This window comes from Raphanus sativus, chromosome 6, assembly GCF_000801105.2.
Source record: "Raphanus sativus cultivar WK10039 chromosome 6, ASM80110v3, whole genome shotgun sequence".
Lineage (NCBI taxonomy): Eukaryota > Viridiplantae > Streptophyta > Magnoliopsida > Brassicales > Brassicaceae > Raphanus > Raphanus sativus.
In genome coordinates this window covers 24060240-24081377 of record NC_079516.1, presented here as the reverse complement: position 1 = coordinate 24081377, position 21138 = coordinate 24060240, and the positions used below count along the sequence as shown (strand labels likewise).

The window sequence follows — 21138 nt, the reverse complement described above, 5'->3', positions numbered from 1 at the left end:
ACCATCTCCATAATGATCAAATCTCCTAGACCACGAATTCCTGAACCCAAATCCTCCATGATTAGCTCCTTGAACAGACTTGAAACACTCACGTCGAATATGCCCTTGAACTCCACAAGAATAACATATAGGACCATGACTTCTCATACCATAAGCACCATAAGCTTGCACCATCTGATTCTTCTCCCTCAGCAACTTAAAACACCTTGGCCTAATGTGTCCAACAACACCACAGTAATGACAAACAGGCCGCCACTTTCGTTGAGCTGCACTCTTCAATCCAGAAACTCTCTCTGGAGCAGTCGCCGTAGCAGTTGCCATAGCAGTACGCGTAGCAGTCGCGTTCTTCACATCAGTTGCAGTCTTCACTGCAGTCTTTCCATTAGATGTCTTCTCTGCAGACACCTTAACCTCTGGTCTTGTAGTAGACGTAGCTAAAACCTCAGCTTTTCCCGCTGATACAAAAACACCTTCAGCTGTAGAACATTCTCCTTGATATCCAAGGCTACATCGATCACTCTTTCCAATACTGAGCAGATGATCTAGCTGCTTCGTCCCACCATTCAGCATCTTCAAACCCTTTTGAGTCTCCGCAAGTTGAGCACCAGCCTGTCGTGCTTCTTCTTCTTTCTCTGAGGCATATTTAAGTGCTTCAGCAACTTCAGCTTCTAGCTTAGCTTTCTCCTTAGCAAACTGTGAATTAGCATCAACCTGCTTGAGCCAATTCTCATACAGCCTCTCATATTTCCCAGCAAGATCAAAGTCTCTATCATCATCATCACTTACAGCATCATCATCACCTCCACATGAAGACCCTGACGCAGATGCTGACGCAGATCCCGTCGCAGATTTTGTCTTAGAACCAGGAACAAAAGTTGTGAACGCCACCAAGTTCTTCAACTCCTCACCATCATCTGAATCATTATCAGATTTATCCTTGACGTCATCCTTCTTCTTTAGCTTCTGTAAATTTGCACATTCCTTGCGAACATGGCCAAATTCATTGCATTCATAGCATTGTACCCTTGATGATGATCTGCCTGAATCACTTCTTCTTGCATTCTTCATCCTCTCTTCTCTGCGCTTCAGAAAGCCAGCAAAATCTCTTGACAGCAATACCATAGGATCTTCAGAAGATGAACTCTTCAAAGCAATTCCATGCGGATCTTCTTTGCTTTTCACCTTTCCTCCATGTAATCTACTCAGCTCAAAAGCTTGAAGAATCCCAACAAACTCATCAAAAGGCATCTCATCCAGATTGTGAGCTTCTTCTACAGCAGAGATCTTTGACTCAAACTTGGATGGCAACGATCTCTTCAGCTTCTTCACCAGCTTCTTGTCCTTGTACTGCTTTCCAAGTGCAAAACATTCATTGGAAATATCACACAACTTAGCACTAAACTGAGCCACGGTTTCCTCTTCATCCATCCTCAGATTCTCAAAACTTGATGCTAACATATCCAGCTTGGTACGCTTCACACTTGTAGTACCTTCAAACATATTCTCCAAAGTCTTCCATGCCTTCTGAGCTGAAGCACATTGAGAAATCAACTTGAAGTAGCTCGCATCAATAGCATTGTAAATTGCAGTCTTCGCCTTAGAGTTGCAAATTGAAGCCTTCTTCTCTGCAGCAGTCCACTTGTCTCTTGGCTTAAGAACTTCAACCTTCTCATCATCAAGCATCACCGGAGGACTCCAACCAGCTTCAATAGAACTCCAACAATCCTCATCAAGCCCACTGATAAAAGCTTGCATACGAACCTTCCAATATCCATAATTGGATGAATCAAGACGTGGGGGTTTTGTCATAGACGTTCCCTCTTGATATGCCGCCATCACAAACTCTGTTCTTCTTCCTGACGCAGTCTCTGTCACTCACCTTGATCTACTCGAAACTAAGTCGTTAACTCTATCGAGCCCCGCTCTGATACCACTTGTTAATGTAGTGAGGGCAGAGAAATAATAGCAGAAAGTAAAACACACAAGTTTATCTTTTTGAATTCACTAGAACAAGAGAGTCTTACACCAATCTTTTCTATTACAAGAATCCTTTAGGATTAGCCTCAATCCTAAGTTAAAACTCACCCTAGAGTCTAGACTTCTGTTTATCAGGATCCTCCAAACCCCGAGCTAAACTCCCCCTGAGTCTAGGCTTCAATCTTCCACTTCTCGGAAGTACTTCACCAACTACGTCAACACCTAACGCAGAGCAGTGACACCAAAGGCTTGATCACACAAGCAATACCAGAACGATCTCTCAACTGTTTTTCTTTTTAGCAGAAACACCTTTCTCCATGGAGGCACGTCCTCCTTATGTAGATAACCAGAACTTGCTCCACAAGTTCTTCCAAAAGCAACTTAAGCAACTTTCCATTTTCTCTTTAGGAAATTAACTCTCTTGCCTTTTCTTCTCCAAGTAATACCATTTATCTTTAATGTAAACTTTCTGATAAATATATTACTTCTTCTTCAAGCTTAACAAGCCCACGTACATCACAAACACGAACTCCAACTCAGCCCATCTTCATGACACACACATGTACTACCTCCTGTAATACTTCACGAACTGATACAGAATATACATCTTCAAATCGTTCCATCTACCACGGGGGAGCTTGTTCTTATATCTATGTGTGGTCCATACGGTTTCACCAGGCCGACAAGTATCGATCAGAATGTATGAGGGGGTCCTAGAGTAAGAGTCGTTGAGCGAGATCACCAAACACCTACTTGATGTAGGAGCGGCTGAGAAGGCTAAGCAAACGTTTGATTTAGGTTTCAACGTGGGTAAGTAAATGTGCTCCCGGGTAAATGGGTTAAATAAGAAAAACAAACCAGGTACTGCTCCTTTTTGTATATTTGTGACCACAAGTAACCAACCATCCCTCGAATAAGAGAATGCATAGCCCTGTAACTCTGGGAAATTAAGCTTATATGTTTGAGACCGTGATGGATCAAAAAGAATGTAGTTTCCCTCTTCTGGTTCTTTTAGTGGATAAAAAAGCCAAGGGTGAGGTTGTAACTCTCTGACAGAAACAGCTGCTTCACGCCATGTCTTGCAGACAGTGGAAGCTTGTATGTTGGCTTTTAAACTGAGGCGGGACAGTATCTCTTGCAGGAGATCTGACGGAATATTCATATTCCACATTCCTGTAATACACTTCTTTTTGGATCTCCTTTAGCGTTTATACTGTTTCTGACAATCTATACCAAAAGGAAGAAGAAAAAGAACTTTATATTGAATGAATTACTTGATGCACAAGACTAATCCTAAACGTAAAAGGAAAATATATTTGCGAATATCCTTTTTAAACATTATCACAGAAGTGATTTTATTCAAAAAAAAATTTGTGTCATCTTTACATTTATTCCCAAGAGAAAAAGTGATGATGATATAATTAGTAAAAAAATGTGACATGGTTTCCTTTTTGTTTTGACATGTATAATTTTTTTTTTTTTATAACCGTGTCCCAAAAGTTTTATAGACACAAATACTAATCATACGAGACTCACGATATTCCACGTATTTTTTGTCATTTAAGACAGTTTGGATGATCAAAATGACTCGAATCAAGGGCGATACTCAAATCTGTGAATCTTTTACCATTAGACAAAGACAACTTGGTTACATACTTACATGTAGTGTAAGACAAGATTCTCAATAATAAATTTGATAATTAGAATTTTAAACTATGATAAAATTCGTAAATAAAATATAATTAATTTTTGCTATATATCAATTTTAATTAGTATAAGACATCTAAATAAAATAGTGATGAAAGTTTTAAATTATGGCAATGATTCCAAAACAAATATAACTAAATTTTGATATATACCATAAAATAAATTTAATAAAATAATAACTAAATTAAAACATTTTAAGCCGAAGTAGAAAAACTAAATGACATATGTATAATTAGTTAAATTTTTATTTTTCAAAAATTAAAAATTTAATAAAATTTTAATTTTTACAGTTACTTAATGTTTAATATAAAAATATGAGAAATTACCTATAATAACATACATTTCTTATGTAATGACTAGAATAACATACAAAAAGTGAGAAAGGAAGAAAAAGTAACATAAAGTCCAAAATACCCAATCAATTAGATTAATTAAATTTAAAATTAAAAAAACACTAAAAATGTAACAATTAAGGAAAAAAAACATTCTTAAACTAACACGAGAAACAGTTGGCTGGTTACCACCACCAGTTGGCTGGGTTAAATGTAATTATGATGCTTCCCATCATTCCGGCACCCGTGAATCTGGTATGGGGTGGGTAATTAGAAACAGTAATGGTGTGGTACTGCATGCAGCAATGGGAAAATTTGAAGGATGGCGGTGGAAGAATCAGAATTTACAAGTTTAATATGGGCAATGCAAGCTTCTTGGTCCTTGGGATATACCAACGTCATTTTTGAAGGCGATAATTTAGTAATAAATCAAAGCATACATAATAATGCTTTCCAGCCTCGTTATCAATATTATTTGTCCACTGTTCTAAACTGGTATACGATGTTTACTAGTTGTAAATTTCAACATACCAGAAGAACAAATAATAAAGTGGCCGATTCTTTAGCTAGAAAATCTTATAGTCTATATAATCAATGGAGAATGTTCCATACTTGTCCTCGATTTTTAGAGGTTTTTGTAAACAATGATATCAATTAATAAAGCATTATAGTCGGAAAAAAAAAACTAACACGAGAAAAAAGTCCCTTTCCCCACTGTTCTCGAATCTCTTCGTTTTTTACTCGATTTCGCAGAGAATCGATCTTGCTCTTACCCTTCTCTACCTTCAAAAGCTTCGATCACAAGGGAAGAAAATTTGAATCCCAGAAATTCGACGAACCCTTAATCCCCTTTCTGAAATTATGGGGAACCCTAAAACGCAAGAGGATCTTTTCCTGTTTGAGTTTTATCTTCGCATAGATACTCTAAGTAACTTTCTCGGTAGTATAGTGACTGTTACTTGATCAAATCGTTAACCTTTGTTGATAAATTTATGGTCCCCAGGTTCGAACAGGTCGTTTGTCACTGCATTATGCATTATCACTACCCTCTCTCCTGCTCTTGTATCTTCTGGGTTTCTTCCTGCATTTTCTGAGGATACTGCAAGAGCAGTAAATGTAAGTAGTCCCTTTGATTCTTACGTTTCAGTGGAAGTTGTTTTTTTTGGGGTCAACCAGTGGAAGTTCTTTAATTCTTTTAATGTTGCTAATGTGGTTGTTGACATGATATGAAGTAGAATACTGGTTTCTCTTGGAAAGTCCCACAGAACTGCAAGTTTTTGAGTTGGATCCATCTTTATTTTCTCTGTTTTTACGGTTGTAAGGAAATCATGTTTGTTCTTTTGCTTGCAGTCTTGATTCACTTCGGAGATATGATGAGTTTATGTATGAAGAAGAGAGCGAGCCACCAGGAGAATCCCAATAGTGAAGATGGAAGCCAAGTTTTGTAAAAATCATCAATCGTTCTAAAAAAGAAACACACAACACAAATTGTCTTGTTTGTTGTGCCCAAAGAGCCCATTTTTCTTCTACGGCACTCTTTGTCTCGTGCGATATATAGATCAACAACACTTACGTTTCAGTTAGAGTACTCTTATATGTTTTTATTTTTAAAAGAGCAACTATGAATACTAATGTGGTACTAAGTAAAATTTCAAACCTAATGCAGACTATGCGATATAGTCTGACTTGAACAAAATTCAAGCTACATGAGACTATATGAATTCGGCTTGATACATTGGCGAATTGAATTTTGTACTTCTTCCGAATTAATGTAATGTTTGGTGTCTTTGCACAGTTATGTTTTCATATTACAAAGATGGGCAATCTTTTGAAATAGCCACTAATATAAAAGAGGACATGGTGACTTGGAGAAAAAGAAGTTTATGGCTAAAACTAGGTTCTAGTACCTGGTTCAATTAGAGTAAACCGGAGTAGTTCTACTTAGTTAATTTCAGGATGAAAAAAGTTTGTCGCTTCTTAAAAGTCTGTCGTAACATACACTAAAACATGCTGTCACATATTAGTTTTGTTATTAATTTATAAGTCTGTAATGAAAATATACTTATTCGGAAAGTTTGCCGTTTATAAACAAATTTTTTTAAGTCTGCTATATCAGGAACGAAAATTCTACCAAATTATAAAAAGTCTAGGAGAAAAATCTCCTTGCTGAGTATAAAAGTCTACAATATATCATAAGTTTGCTATCATAAAATAAAAGTCTGCAAAAAAAATCGGCCAACAGAAAACAAATCTGTGGAAGTGATTAAATCTACTATCATATGTGATAGACTTTTTTCTAAAAGTTTGTTATGATAAAAAGTCTGCCGTAATAAATCTGCGCAAATAAATAAATATGCCAGAGATTAACAAATCTGCCATCGAATGTTGCAGTTTTTTTTATGGTAGACTTATTTGACTGTTCCGAAAATATTTTTTTTTTGAATATTTGGCAAAAAATATTAATGACAGTTTCTGTAAATATGATTTTTTGTTAACAAGAAAACAAGGGCATTCTGGGTATAAAAAACAATCTAGTAATTAAAAATAATTATATGTTATTCCAGTAGTAATAACATGAATTGATGTTATTTTAGTAATCTTCCCAAATATATTTATATTATTTGAGAGGTGTTTTTTCAAAATTTCTTATGTTATCATCCTACATTCATTATCAAGAAAGAATGATGACATAGCTTATTAAAAACTGTGATATGGCTTCCTTTTGTTATGATATGTATAATTTTAGTAGTGAATTTTTTTTTATGGTATAATTATAAATAAAGTTAATGATTAAATATTTAAATGATGATAAGATTCCTAAATAAACTATTTTTGCTATGCATAAATTTCTAATTTATTTTAAGATATCTAAATAAATTAATGATGAGAATATTAATTTATGGTGATATTTATATATATTACTAAATTTGACGATATACCATAAAATAAATTTATCGAAACTAAAAATTAAATTATGTTGTTAAGCTAAATAGCAGAAACTAAATAACATATGTTTATTTTACTATTTTAAATGTTTACTTTTTGAAACCAAAAATATAAATTTTATTAAGTATAATTTTTATTGTTATTTAAAAATTAATTTAAAAATTCTATGCATGACATAAGTAAAAAGTTTGTTTTTATTTATTTTTATGTATGTGAAATATAAATGTTTAATAATTAGTTTGACACAATATTTACAGCTTTACATTTATTATATATTATATAGTCAATATTATGATTTATCTAAACTATTATTTTAAAATTTTGGTAAAATATTATTCAAATGTACATCTTTTGTGGAACAATTTAAAACCAATGTAAAAAATAAGTGTATCCTAAAAATGGCAAAATAATTTGTTTGGCGACAATTTCTAAATTAAGAAAAATGGCTAAATATGGCTGATTGAATGCATGTTTAAAATCTGAAATTCAATGAAAGTTGGTATGTAGAATTTTAGTACACATGGATTAGTACTTCAAGAAAATGTTAATCTACTTAATTGTTTGAGTTTGGAGACGACACTTATTTCATTTCTTTTAGTAATTTTTTTCACGTTATATATTTCATAAAACTTTGGTTGAATCTAGGGCTGGGCAAATAAACCGAACCCGAATCCGAATCGAATCTGAACCGATAAAAATGAATCCGAACCGATCCGAACCCGACATAAATACCAAATGGATCTTGTTTTATGGTATTTTGTAGGGGTGGGCACTTTACCCGATATCCGAAGTGGCATCCGAACTCGACCCGAAAAACCCGAACCGAAATCTGAACCGAAATAGCAAAATACCCGAACGGATATTAAGTTATGAGAGATTGGATATCCGAACCCGAACGGGTAATACCCGAACCCGAATAGATATCCGAAGATAACCGAACATATGTATATTTACTTTTATTTTTCTAGTTTATATCTCTTATTTTGTTTAAAATATTTACATTGATGTTACACATACTTTAAGATCATATAGTATATATATAATTATGAAGAAAATAATTTGATATTCATTTAAAATGCATGTCAAACTTTTTGTTTCATGTATTAACAAAAGTTACATCCAAAATTTAAAAACAATAATCAGATTAATATTTTTATTTTTGAAATATTATCTCTAAATCTGTTTATCATTCAATCTATAAAAAAATAGAAAATCACTTAAGTGAAATCTATATTTTTAAAATACAAGAAACTTAAAAAATGAAAAATTTATTTTTATTTCTTTTAAAATCTAAATATCCGAACCCGATCTGAAATAATTGAACCCGAACTAAAAATACTCGAACCCGACCCGAAGTACAGAAATACCCGAACTGGTTTTATATCTCTATACCGAAATACCTGAAATCCGAAATACCCGATCCGAACCCGAACGGGTACCCGAACGCCCACCCCTAGTATTTCGGGTTATGAGTATTATCCGAACCAAACCCGAATCTAAATGGATATCCGATAGAATCCGAACATTCAAAAACCCTAAAAATATCATATCAAACATGATCCCAATTCCTAATATGTATTCAAAATACATTAAGATATACTGAACATCTAAAATATTTATCTATTACATGAAAATTGGTGGTTTTACTGCATGAAGGTTGATGGTTAAATATGGCTGTTGAATTTTGAAATATTTATATTTAGATTTTATTTTCATTAAACAATGTTTTTCATTTCATAAGAACATGGTTTTCATTTTATGTTTTCATTTATTTACTTTTCTTTTTATCAATAACTATATCTTTTTTGGTTTGATTTTGACTGATCATGGTTGATATTCATTGTTTATTTTTAAATCGATTTCACTTATATTTTGGTTACAAAAAGGTTAAAATTAGGTATTTGAAATCCAGAAATCAATTTTACTTATGTTTTGGTTACAAAATAGGTACAAATCAGATATTTTTAAACTGAATAACCGATTGGGACCCGAACCCCGAAATTACACTGGGTTGTACCGGTTCTTTGAAGATTTACTAACCCCGACCCGAACCCGATAAAACTCGAACCGGTCCCGAACCGAACTTTCAAATAATCCGAATGAGGCTGATTTTGATAAATCCAAAAAACCGAAACCCGAATGGATAAACCGAAACCCGATTGGGACTCCAAATGCCCATGCCTAGTTGAATCTAAAGGAGTCAAAGTTTTTGGATGGACTTTTTCTCCATGATTTCATGAGTTCAGATCAGAACAATGTAACTTATTTTTGTGCATCTCACTGCAGCAAAAGTATCGAACCTGAAATGTATCTGTGCCCCAAACCCGTCCACTACATCCGACCATAAGGTCCTGCTCAGTATTTAATGAAAATTACCCGCTGTTTACTGCTTTTTATCAATAAGTTCTAGAGTGTCTTTTAAATTCTGTTTTACATTCTCGGTAAATTGAAAACCATAAAATAACCTTTTATTGTAGCTCCACTCTACTCTTGTAGATTGGTGGTGTAACGTTTGTTTAATGTTGATTCTATCTATAAATACTATCACGAACTGCTTTCACTTGTAGTTTCTAAACATGGTTAAAACCTGCATATATGTGTCGTTGAATGCCATGTTTCTTAGTAGGTCTGGGCATTCGGGTTTCGATCGGGTTTCGTTTTTGTCCAACCAGGTTATTCGGACTTATCAAAATCAACTACATTCGGATTATATGAAAGTTTGGTTCGAAATCGGTTCAGATTCCATCGAGGTTAGTAAATCTTCAAAAAACCAGTATAGCTCGATGTACTTTATTAGAATTCAGGTCTCAATCGGTTATTTGGTTTTAAAGTACTTGATTTATACATACTTTGTAACCAAAATATAAGTAAAATCGGTTTTTCGGTTTTAACATACCTGATTTCTACCTATTTTGTAATCAAAACATAAGTCCAGTCGATTCAAAAATAATAAAGAAACATCAACTGTGATCATTCAAAATCAAATGAAAAGTAAACATATTTTGATAGAAAGAAAACCAAATAAATAAAAGCATAAATTAAAACTAAGTTCTCATAAAATGAAAAACATCGTTCAATAAAAACAAAACCAAAATCTAAAAATTTCAAGATTCAACCGCCACATTCAACCAATAACATTTATGTAACATAACCACCAACCTTCATGTAATAGATAATCATCTTGGATGTTCAAATATCTTAATGTATTTTGGATATATATTAAGAAGTGAGATCATATGTTTGGTACAAGATTTTTTTAGAGTTTTAAATGTTTAAGGTTCTATCGGATCTCCATTTAGGTTTAGTTCGGATAATACCCATAACCCAAAATACCATAAAAACATATTCATTCGGTATTTATGTTAGATACAGATCAGCTAAGATTTGTTTTTATCGGATCGGATTCGGTTTATTTACGCAGCCCTATTTCTTAGTTCTACAGTGATCAATAACAACCATCCAGTTACATTATTCAAACCTATGGACAGTCCTCAAAATCTTCAGTTTCTTCCCACACGATCATTCTAAACCCAAACTTCCCTTCCCACACTATGATTTTCCCTTAAGCATGTACTGACGTAAATTGTAATTAAAAACATTCACTTATCAAAGCTATAAATTGTTAAGAAGCAAAAGTCTCTAGAATGAATTAGACTCAGTTTGATAGTATGCACTGAATTTATAGAAACTTGATACAAATAATGTTTCCAATGGAGTCTCCGAGCTACAATATAAATAAGACTTGCAACTAATTATATAAAACACCTATTTTTCAATTTGATCGAACGCTTAAAATAAATAAAGTCCTTTATAAAACAAAACATAAAGGATGAAGTCAGAAACTAACGTTGTCTTGAGGAGGAAACACCCAAGCAATGCGGTTAGAGAAATAGTTACTGGAAGAGGGACAAGAGCTAATTTTCTCATCATCACCAAGGGAGAAGTATACGCCAAGGTGCGCATTACGTGATGGGTATAATCTATTCCTCTCCTTCACCGAGAAACTAGCTCTAATAAGAGAGGAAGGCTGACTTGCAAATACTGTTAAGCCACCAAGCTCTCTCTTCTTTTCCCACGCCATGCGTTTAAGGTTTAGTTTAAACACCGATGGACTCTTATTGCCACTTGTAAACATAACAAAGATGTCCCCTTCATGCTCCGTCATCAGCATTCTCCTAGTGATATCTACCTGACGAAAGGCGAGACATGGTCTCAATGGTAGAATATTCCATGTTGCTCTAGGCGGGTCGAAAACCCCGAGGTAGCCGCAGATACTAAGACAATAGAACATACCATTCGAGATGACACAATTGTTCAATCCACCACCGGGTAACTGGTTCTTAAATTGATGGGTGGTCCATACGGTTTGACCAGGCCGCCAAGTATTGATGACAATATATGAGGGGATACTAGTATAGTTGCAAGAGATCACCATACAACTACTTGATGTAGGAGCGGCGGAGATAGCTAAACAATAGCCTGATGTAAGTGACACCTTGGGTAAGAAGATACGGTTCCCGGTAAATGGATTAAATAAGAATACCAAATACGAGAGGGCATGTGTTTTTTTCACAAGCAACCAACCATCCCTAGAATAAGATAATACACATCCCTTTAAAACTGGGAAACTAAACTTATATGCTTGAGGCCGTGATGGGTCTAAAAGGATGTAGTTTCCCTCTTCTAGTCCTCTTAGTGGATAAAAAAGCCAAGGGCGAGGCTGTAACTTTCTGACAGAAATAGCTGCTTCACACCATGTCTTGCAGACAGCAGAAGCTTGTATGTTGCCTTTTAAACTGAGGCGGGATAGTATCTCTTGCAGGAGCTCTGAAGGAATATTTATATTCCACAATCCTTTAATACACTTCTTTTTTGATACATGATTTATACTGTTTCTGTTTCAGGTATATTAAGAAAAGTTAAACTGCATGAATGCTACATGCAAAGCGTAAGAAAAAAACATAAACCCTAAAAATATTTCGTTGAAAACGAATAGAAAACTCACGGTACTGGAAGCGCTTGAAAATTGGGTTTCACTATGAGGGCTTCTGAGAATAACAATGCTGGAGTTTCGGTCGTGTATGTTCGCCGACGAGTCTTCATCACTTCAAATCTTGATTCAAAACTACGAAACAAAATCAATTAAATTCAATGATAGAAACAATAAAACATAAACGGTAAGGATAGCGTATTAAAGCAAAATAAAACATGTAATTTTAAAAACAGAGGGAACTCGAAGTTGAGATTTGATATTTTTTCTTCAGTAACGTATACTAGTGAGACACGTACTTCTGCAAGTTTCTGTTTAAGATTAAGCATAAGTTCGAAGAGGTGAGATGTAACTAACTTTTTGATGGATAAACATATATATATACAAGGTAAAAATATCAAATATTCTTCTTTCTTCCGCTTTTAGAAACGGAATTATTCTATAATTATTTGGACATGATTTTTAGAGATTTACATTTATCCGATGTAAAACAATATTCATAAAAATTATAGTTAATTAACTCCGTACTAGATGATTTTTCCGCGCAGTACTAAAATTTATAAAGTAAATATACTATAATAATTAATTTTTATTTAATTTAAATTTAAAATTAATTTATAATTTGTATGCATAACTTATATTAATAATATTATATTACTTTAATTAAACATATAATAATAATTAATAACTTATATTAATAATATTATATTACTTTAATAATATAATATTATATTACTTTAATTAAACATATGATTAAACATAATTAAACATATGATTTTAGATATATTGAATCTAGTCGATTTTATTTTTACAGTCAATTTATTTATTATCTAGGTATATTGAATTGCATCTATCTTTATAATATTATTATAGAAGTCAGTTTCATATGTGTCGCGCTCACGTTAACTCTTACGATAGTTGATTACGTTGATACCATTAATGAATTAAACAATTACATTAAATACTATTATTGAAATTTTATTTAGTTTCCTTTTAAATTTTTTCAAATAACATATATAATAAAAAAGGAAACATTTATAAATTTTAAAAACAAATTTAAAACGAAAATATATGCTTATATGATATGATTTTATTAAAAAGGAAATTTCACAAAATAGAAGTATTCAATTTAAAACTATTTTAAATAACATAAATATACCTTTGAAGTAATAAAATATTTCTTTATATCTATTTTTTCTTAGATGAAAATATATATTTGTATATGATTTTATTTCGTAATCTATAAATTATATTTTACTTATATAATATGATTTATAAAATACAATCACAAAAAAATTAAACTGTAAGAGATATTAAAAATAAAGTAAATTTAACTTTTGATCAAATAAATAAAATATTTTAAATTAACATAACACTATACAATTTAATAAGGTAGATATATTATATATTACCATTATTTAAATAAAATTAATATTAAATTTTTATGGTTTATGTTTGTCAAAGTTAATATAACCATAATCAAAATACCAAAACAAATCTGAATTCTCATTTTTAGGATTATTTTAAAATAAATTTCAGTTTACCATTTAATAAATATAAGACATAGAATTATTTAGAATTAATAAATATTTTAATTATTGTAAATAAGAATTTAATCATAATTTTGATATATTTAAAATAAAAATATTTATTGAATTTAGAGAAAGCGATGCAATCTAATATACCCAAATTATAATTTATTTAAATCATATGTCTGATTAAAGTAATATAATATTATTAGTATAAATTATGCATACAATTATAAATTAATTAAAAAATAAAATTTAATAAAAATTAACTATTGTAACATGTTTAATTTATAAATATTTGTACCCGTGCATGAGCACGGGAAAATCACATAGTTTCTCTAAACTCAACTATAATATTTTTATTTTAAATATATTAAAATTATGATTAATTTTATTTATTTGCATTTACGCTGGTTATTGTCTTAGATATGTAAATATATTTGAGGAAGATTATGTTTAATTTAAGATATATGTATAATTTAAGATATACTACGATTAAACCCGCCCTACGGACGGGACAATAATATAAACATAAGTTAAATATATTTTAAATATTTTCATTTTTATCTAAAAAAATAAATTAATTTAAATCAAGTCAAATTTGTCTATTTATTTTAAAAATTATAAACTTATATAAACAGAATCTAATCATTTTACAGATCAAATTACAATTATAAAATATAATTCAAAGTTATTCTAATTTAGCTGCTAATGATATGTCACATCGACTATTTTTGACAAATAAGACACATCTAACTAATAATTGTGGTATGTTTATGCCGGATGTGTTTGTTTATGATAGATTTGATTGTGTCACTGATTCCTTGTGTTGCAGTTGTTTATGATAGATTTAGTTGTGTCTTACCGTTACTTACGTTGGGGTAGCGATTTTAGGACTTGACTTGATTTCTTAGTTATTGTTCATTACTCATTACCATTATTTATTCCAAAACGTTGTAACTCGATATGTTTTCTTTGTTTTTTGTTCTTAGGGAATAATGATTCTTACTCATTTTTGTGATAAGCTGAAAAGACTGAAAACAATTATGTGCATGGTAATATTCTCATATTTTTTTTCTAGCCAATCTCTTCATCTTACTGGTTTGGAAAACATATATTTTTATCTAAAATGCAGTCTTTGTTCTATATTTCCGTCGCACTTGCAAACGCTATAACCATCGGATTGAAGAATGGTATTTTTATGCATTTTTATGTTTCTTTTGTTTATGATCATTGTATTGCATACTTTTATTAGAAATTGTCTTCTATTAAGTATGAATTAGTGGTCTGAGACTATTGGAGATAAAATGATTTTTGGGAGTGATATTCTTTCACCAACATGTGTACATGTGACTATTTCCCCTTCGATTGTTCGTTTTGTCATATGAGTCAGGATGAGTCTTGTTTCATTGCAAAAAACATTTATAATGATGTGCTAGAGAGCGAGATAACCAGTTTTTCATCTCAAATATTTGAAAATAATAAAAATGTAAAACTATATATTTTTCAGATAAATGTTTTTTTTTGACAACAATAGAAGTAACTATGATCTATGCTTCTTCCGGTTCAGCTTGTCAGCCACTAGATTATGTGCACTCGAAATATGTCGGATCTTGAAGGAAGAAAAGAAAGTATTGCTGCGCTGGAACTCCTCCATATGTGTAGAAAAAGCCGGTCATTCTTCAGGTGATGACACTATCTTCACCAGTTGAGAACAGTCTGTTGCAAAAATTACGTCTGAGAAATTGAGAGTCTTCATACACTCCATAGCCCATATCAAGGCTTCACATTCAGCATGCAAAACATATAAGCTTCGTCGGAGATTCATAGCTCCCATCATCTTCTCAGTTGAACCTTTGATTCTGCAGAACCACCCTTGTCCGGAGAACTTTCAGATAAATGTTTAATTTAGTATTTTTATTTCTTATATTGTATAGTTACTTAAAAATGTAAACCTATACATTTTTATAGAGATGTTTAATGTAGTATTTCTTTTTTGTATTTATTATTTCTTTTTTCTTATATTGTATATTTAATTATTCTATTTTTTTACTTTTGTATCATATGTATTATAATAGATATTTAATGTAATATTTCTGTTTCTTATATTGCATGTTTACCTATTATTATTTTATAATGTAATGCCACGTGACTTTTACAGAATTGGGATTTGTATTCAGACGTGGACACTATTTGATGATTTATTCTATTTAAATTTTATGCATTTTGATTTTCAAATGTTAACTATATATCTATTCTTATTCACGTTGTATTTTTGAATGTTTGTATGAATACATGAGTGCTTTGTATTTATGGTTTTCATAATAGAGAGTTTTCATATTTTTACGATATATGATATATGTTTAATGTAACTTTTTATTTTTATATAGTATATTTACTTATTATTTATTTTTTTCCTATATTGTATATTTACTATTTTAATATTACCGATAGATGTTTAATGTAATATTTATATTTCTTGTATTATATATTTACTTTTTTCTATATTTTAATTTACTCATAAAAATATTTGAAAATAATAAAATGTAAAACTATATATGTTTTCAGATAGATGTTTAATGTAATTTTCCATTTTCTTATATTGTATATTTACTTATTATTTATTTTTTCTTATATTGTATGTTTATTTATTCTAATTTTTTGATTTTATATCAAATGGTAATATCACAGCAGATGTTTAATTTAATATTTCTATTTCTTATATTGTATATTTACTTAGTATTTGTTTTACTATACATTTTTCATATAGATGTTTAATGTAGTTTTTTATTTATTATATTGTATATTTATTTATTATTTGTTTTTATTCTTATATTATGATAGATGTTTAAACATTTTTATTTCTTATATTATATATTTAATTATTATTTATTTACTATATATTTTCAGATAGATATTTAATTTATATTTACTTACTTTAATTTCTTTTGCTTTTATATAAATGTCTATGTATTTTCATAATATGTATCGTTGATTTTTTTTAAAAAAATTATTATAAAATAAAGCGAAGAGTAATATGAAGTTTTATACATAAGTAACTAATACATTTTTGGAAGCTCATGAACACATATTAATATTTAAAATAATTAAAATAATTAAAATAATTTATAAATTCTAAATAATTTTATTATTTATTAAACCGTAAACTGAAATCTATCTTATTAAAAAAAAACATTATGTTGGACCTAATATTTATTTTGTAAGTTTTTAAATTAAATACACTTTTCTACTTTTTAGTTAAACCTACAGTAAATCACTAATAATCCTTTCTTTATATTACTATTTATTTTTCCAAACAATATACTTATTTCTTTATACTATTATTCATGGTTCCAAAAAACTATAATTAATCTTAGTTGTTTTATATCAACCATTTTCTCTATCAAAAGTTTGTAGAAAGTAATAATCTCATAAATTGAAAATAATAAACTTTAAAATTTTTCATTAAAAGGTGAAAATTATGAAACTATTAAAAAATTAAATCAAATTAGATTACATATTGGTCATCCATCTGTTCAATCGGCTAATCTTGGATTTTCGTGATTTTCTTAAATATGGATATTTTAAAAACCTAAATCGAATTGTCAGATCACTAGATTAACCAGTATAATCACGGATTCGGGTCGAATTTAAAAACACTGATTTAAATGCAAAAAATAAATATACAAAATCTTTCAAATTAACAAAATATTTGTTAAATTATAAGTGAAATTGTTCATCGTAAGCGCGAATCAAGATCTAGTTTATTTTAAATAATCTTAAAATGAGAATTTAGATTCGCTTTGGTATTTTGATTATAGTTATATTAAGTTCCACAAAAAAATAATTTTAATAATGATAAAATATATATCTACCTAGTTAAAATATATAGTGTTATGCTATTTTAAAATGTTTGGTAATTATTTGATCAAAAGATGTTTATCGTTAATTTTATTTTATTTTTAATATCTCTTAAGAATAAACAGTTTACATAAATTGTATGATTGTATTTTATAAATCTATTATATAAATAAAATATAGTGTATTAAATTTGTTTTGCTGTAATTGAAAGATATAGTCAAATGAATATATGAAAATAAATAAAACATTTCAATAATACTACCTAATTATAAAACTATTCTTAGTCAATAGAACATATATCAGTCCACATTACTTAATTATTTTATGTAATTATCTAAGAAAATAGTTAGACATATAAAAAATATTTCTGTTACTTTGAAAAATATACATTTTGTATTGTTTAAAATTATGAAATCACATTGTATACAAATGTATATATATTTTCATCTAAAAAATATAGATATAAATAAATATTTATTACTTCAAAAATATATTTTATCTTATTAAAATATTTTTAAATGTAATTTTCTATTTTGTGAACTTTCCTTCTTAATGAAATCATATTATATATACATATATTTTTGTTTTTAAATTTGTTTCTTAAACTTTATAAATGTTTCCTTTTTATTGTATGTTATTTGGAAAATTTTTAAAGGAAACTAAATAAAAATTTAATAATATTATTTAAATGTAATAATTTTATTTCATTAAGGATATCACTGTAATAAAAAATTATGAAAATTAACGTGAGCGCGGAACATATGAAACTGATTTCTCAAATAATATTATAGAGATACATAGATAAAAAATTTAATAAGGTATTAACATGACTAAATTAAATATGGAAAAAGTGATTGTGCGTTTTTTAATTTAATATCCCAACAAGAGTTTGATTTGCGCACGAATATTGATTTTTATGTTTTTATACATTGATTTTTGTTTTCTATAATTGGTGTTATATATTTTAGATGTATCCCTATACAACTAATTGTATTCCAAAAACCGAGTCGAATCGGATGATATGGTTATTTTTTGGTACAAATTTTCGAATCTTTTTCATATACATTAGTTATTTAGATATTTTTAAGTTCTTATGCATCATAACTGGTCTCATCCATACCAAAGAAAACTCAACTCAAAATTTATACATAAATTTATAATATCCAAGCAAAGTCTAATTTCAAAATAAAAACACTACAACAAAACACGTCTGTTGCAAGGAAAAAATTTCCTCGCAAATTTGCAACGAAACTGTGAGAACATTGTGACGAGAACACTCGCAAAAACATCGCACATTTGCGTTAGAACAAGCAGTTGCATATCCATTACAATTTTGCGAAGGATTTGCGTGTGAATTGCGATTCAATTCAAAAATCTTGTTCAGTGACTCAACTTAACCTTTTTTGAAGGGAATCAGTCTTTGCCTAGATTCTTATTAATGGGACTTGGACAAAAAATGTCTAATATAGAAAAATATGTTTAACTCTAATTAGTATATATATTTTGTAAAGGAACCCAAAAATAAATTCATTCTAACTTTTATACATAAAATAGACAATATCAGGTGAGGTTTGTTGGATTTCTTAGGTCTTTTTCTTCTTCTTGGAGTGGATTCAGCAGAGAAGGCGTCTGGGCCGTCGATATTAGGCAATAGGTAGTTAAAGGTTAGCTGTTATGATGGCCATTTAAGCCCAATAAAAGCCCATATTAGGCAATTTTTAAGGACATCCTCTTCATCTCACGTGGGATCATATGAACAAAACTCTTTCCGCCTTTGTTCCTGTCTTCAGTGCTCGTTTCTTTCTTGCGTAGGAGAAAGCTGGCAGATTTCCTAGGAAGGTAATTCATTTGAATTCACCGATTTTGACTTGCAAAAATTCAATTCTTTGGCATTTTGATAAACCCCTGTTTTAGCTACACTATGTGATTCTCGTTGGCGTATGCTCTGTTATTGTCTTGGTATGTTACATTACATCTGTTTAAGTGCTCGAGGTTCACATAAAATTAAATTCTTCAGAGCTAAAAGCACAATCTGTTGGTTTGGAGATATTTAGTATAACCTATATAGCATCCAACTAACCACCCATTGCATCCATAGTTAGGGGTTTAAGCCTTGGGCACTTGTTGGTGTAGGGGAGGAGTTCATTATAAATAAAGATCTCAAAGTGAAAGCGTTTAAGACCCTACTATGTCATCCAAAGCCAGGTTTCTTTGAATGGAGTTTTCTACATCTTCCTGCTTTTCTTTTTCTTCATTGAATTGACACTCTTGTTTGGGAGATTGTAGGGTTGGTTATGTAGTGCATTCAACTAAACGGAAACCCAAGCAGGAGTCTATTTTCATTTCTATGACCCACACTTGCAACAATTTGAAAAATGGAGTTAGATGGATGAAGAAACACCAGCAGGGAAAGAAAGATTCTTTGTAAAAGATGAACAACTTCCAGACTATACAGAGGTGCTGGCATTATAGATAGAGGTCTGACATTTCCCTTCCTGTTTTCTTATTTTTTTTTTAAATAGTTTTCCTGTAAAAGGTAGCTTCTTGTTTAGGAGTAAGAAGGTAGGCTCTTAAGATATCTAAAAAAGCTTTCTCTTGAAAACCTTTATACTCGTTTCTTCCTTGCTTCTTTCTTGTTTGAGAAGCTGCAGATTTCTCTTTTATCATATGCTCTATTATTGTTTTGGTGTGTCACATTCTCAACTTGTAAACTTAAGTGTTCATATACTTGTTCACAGAGAATTAAATTCTACAGAGCTAAAGCACAGTCTTCTTGTAAGGAAAGATCCCAAAGTGGAGTGTTCTATATCTTCCTGCTATTCTGTCTTCATTGAATTGACACTCTTGTGTGGAACACTGTAGGGTAGTTATATAGTTTATTCAGCTAAACAAAAACACAATGGAGAAACACCAAAATAGAGAAAATTTCTTTGTAAATAACGAAGATTTTCAGACTTCTCAGAGGTGCGGTTGGGGTCTGAAATTTTCTTCTTGTTTTCTAATCTTATATAGTTTTCGGATAAAAGGTATCTTGTTGCTTGGTCAAAGACTGCTGGCATTATGATACCAGTTAGATTCATTAGGTGTTAGCAGAACCTTGAGGAGCATGCTTTCATTAGAGTTAGCTTTTGAACCAATGATTGTATATGTAAGAAAAGCGTTTGTCCACCAACCGAAGTTAGAATGTTTTAAGTTATAACATCCTCCTTATTCAAATAGATGACAAAAAACATTGGTTTGACAGTTTTGGTTCTTATCCTTAATCATATGCTGAAGTTTCGGTTTTCAGGTCAGCAAGTGGTGCAACAACATCTGACATTATGGAGTAAGAAGGTGAGCTCTTAAAAAAAAAGTTTCTCTTAACTACCTCACTCTCTGAAAATTGTAGGCAGTTCAAGATTCTGTAAACGAGACTGCTTCTTCCAGCAGGCAAGTGTCTCTTTTTGCTTCCTTTAACCGCAGATTAAAAGACACAGTAGTAGGAACAACACAACTAGTTCTATTATACGAACTCTTAGTTGTAAGTCCAAAAATAATGATATAGTACTAGTGCTCTCATAACTTATGTAGTCTGACCATAGCAATTAGTAGGCACATTCGTTTTTGCAACTACTAAATTGTCACATCATATGAGTTTTAGGTAGGCCCTTGACAAAGCTTAAAGCAACTTGTTGAAGAGAGAGAGAGAGACAAGAGAAGAGGAGGAGGAGGAGGAGTATGAAGCCGAGCCTATAAGAGAGAAGGTTTGTTTGGACCTGCAGATATTTAGTACCCATTTGAGCTTCTTGGAGATATG

At 30.5% G+C, this 21138-nt stretch overlaps 2 protein-coding genes and 1 long non-coding RNA gene across 4 annotated transcripts; 1 reads left to right on the top strand and 2 right to left on the bottom strand.

Moving 5' to 3' along the window:
* Positions 1-2542: 2542 nt before the first annotated feature.
* Positions 2543-3148, bottom strand: LOC130495665 (F-box/kelch-repeat protein At3g18720-like). Its single transcript, XM_056987101.1, has one exon. The coding sequence runs from the start codon at positions 3146-3148 to the stop codon at positions 2543-2545; it is 606 nt and encodes a 201-aa protein (XP_056843081.1).
* A 7564-nt stretch (positions 3149-10712) lies between these two features.
* LOC108811200 (F-box/kelch-repeat protein At3g18720-like) lies at positions 10713-11859 on the bottom strand (the record flags this gene model as incomplete). The annotated part of the gene is made up of 1 exon (XM_018583243.2): positions 10713-11859. A coding segment is annotated over one exon (1062 nt), but the record flags the coding sequence as incomplete, so codon positions are not given.
* Positions 11860-19101: 7242 nt separating this feature from the next.
* LOC108811705 (uncharacterized) lies at positions 19102-20771 on the top strand. Of its 2 annotated transcripts, XR_008935714.1 has the most exons (5): positions 19102-19181; positions 19476-19547; positions 19629-19820; positions 20081-20306; positions 20632-20771. It is a non-coding gene; the product is annotated as an uncharacterized LOC108811705 (long non-coding RNA). The 2 variants fall into 2 exon arrangements; XR_008935713.1 differs by having other exon boundaries at positions 19629-20306.
* The last annotated feature ends 367 nt before the right edge of the window (positions 20772-21138 follow it).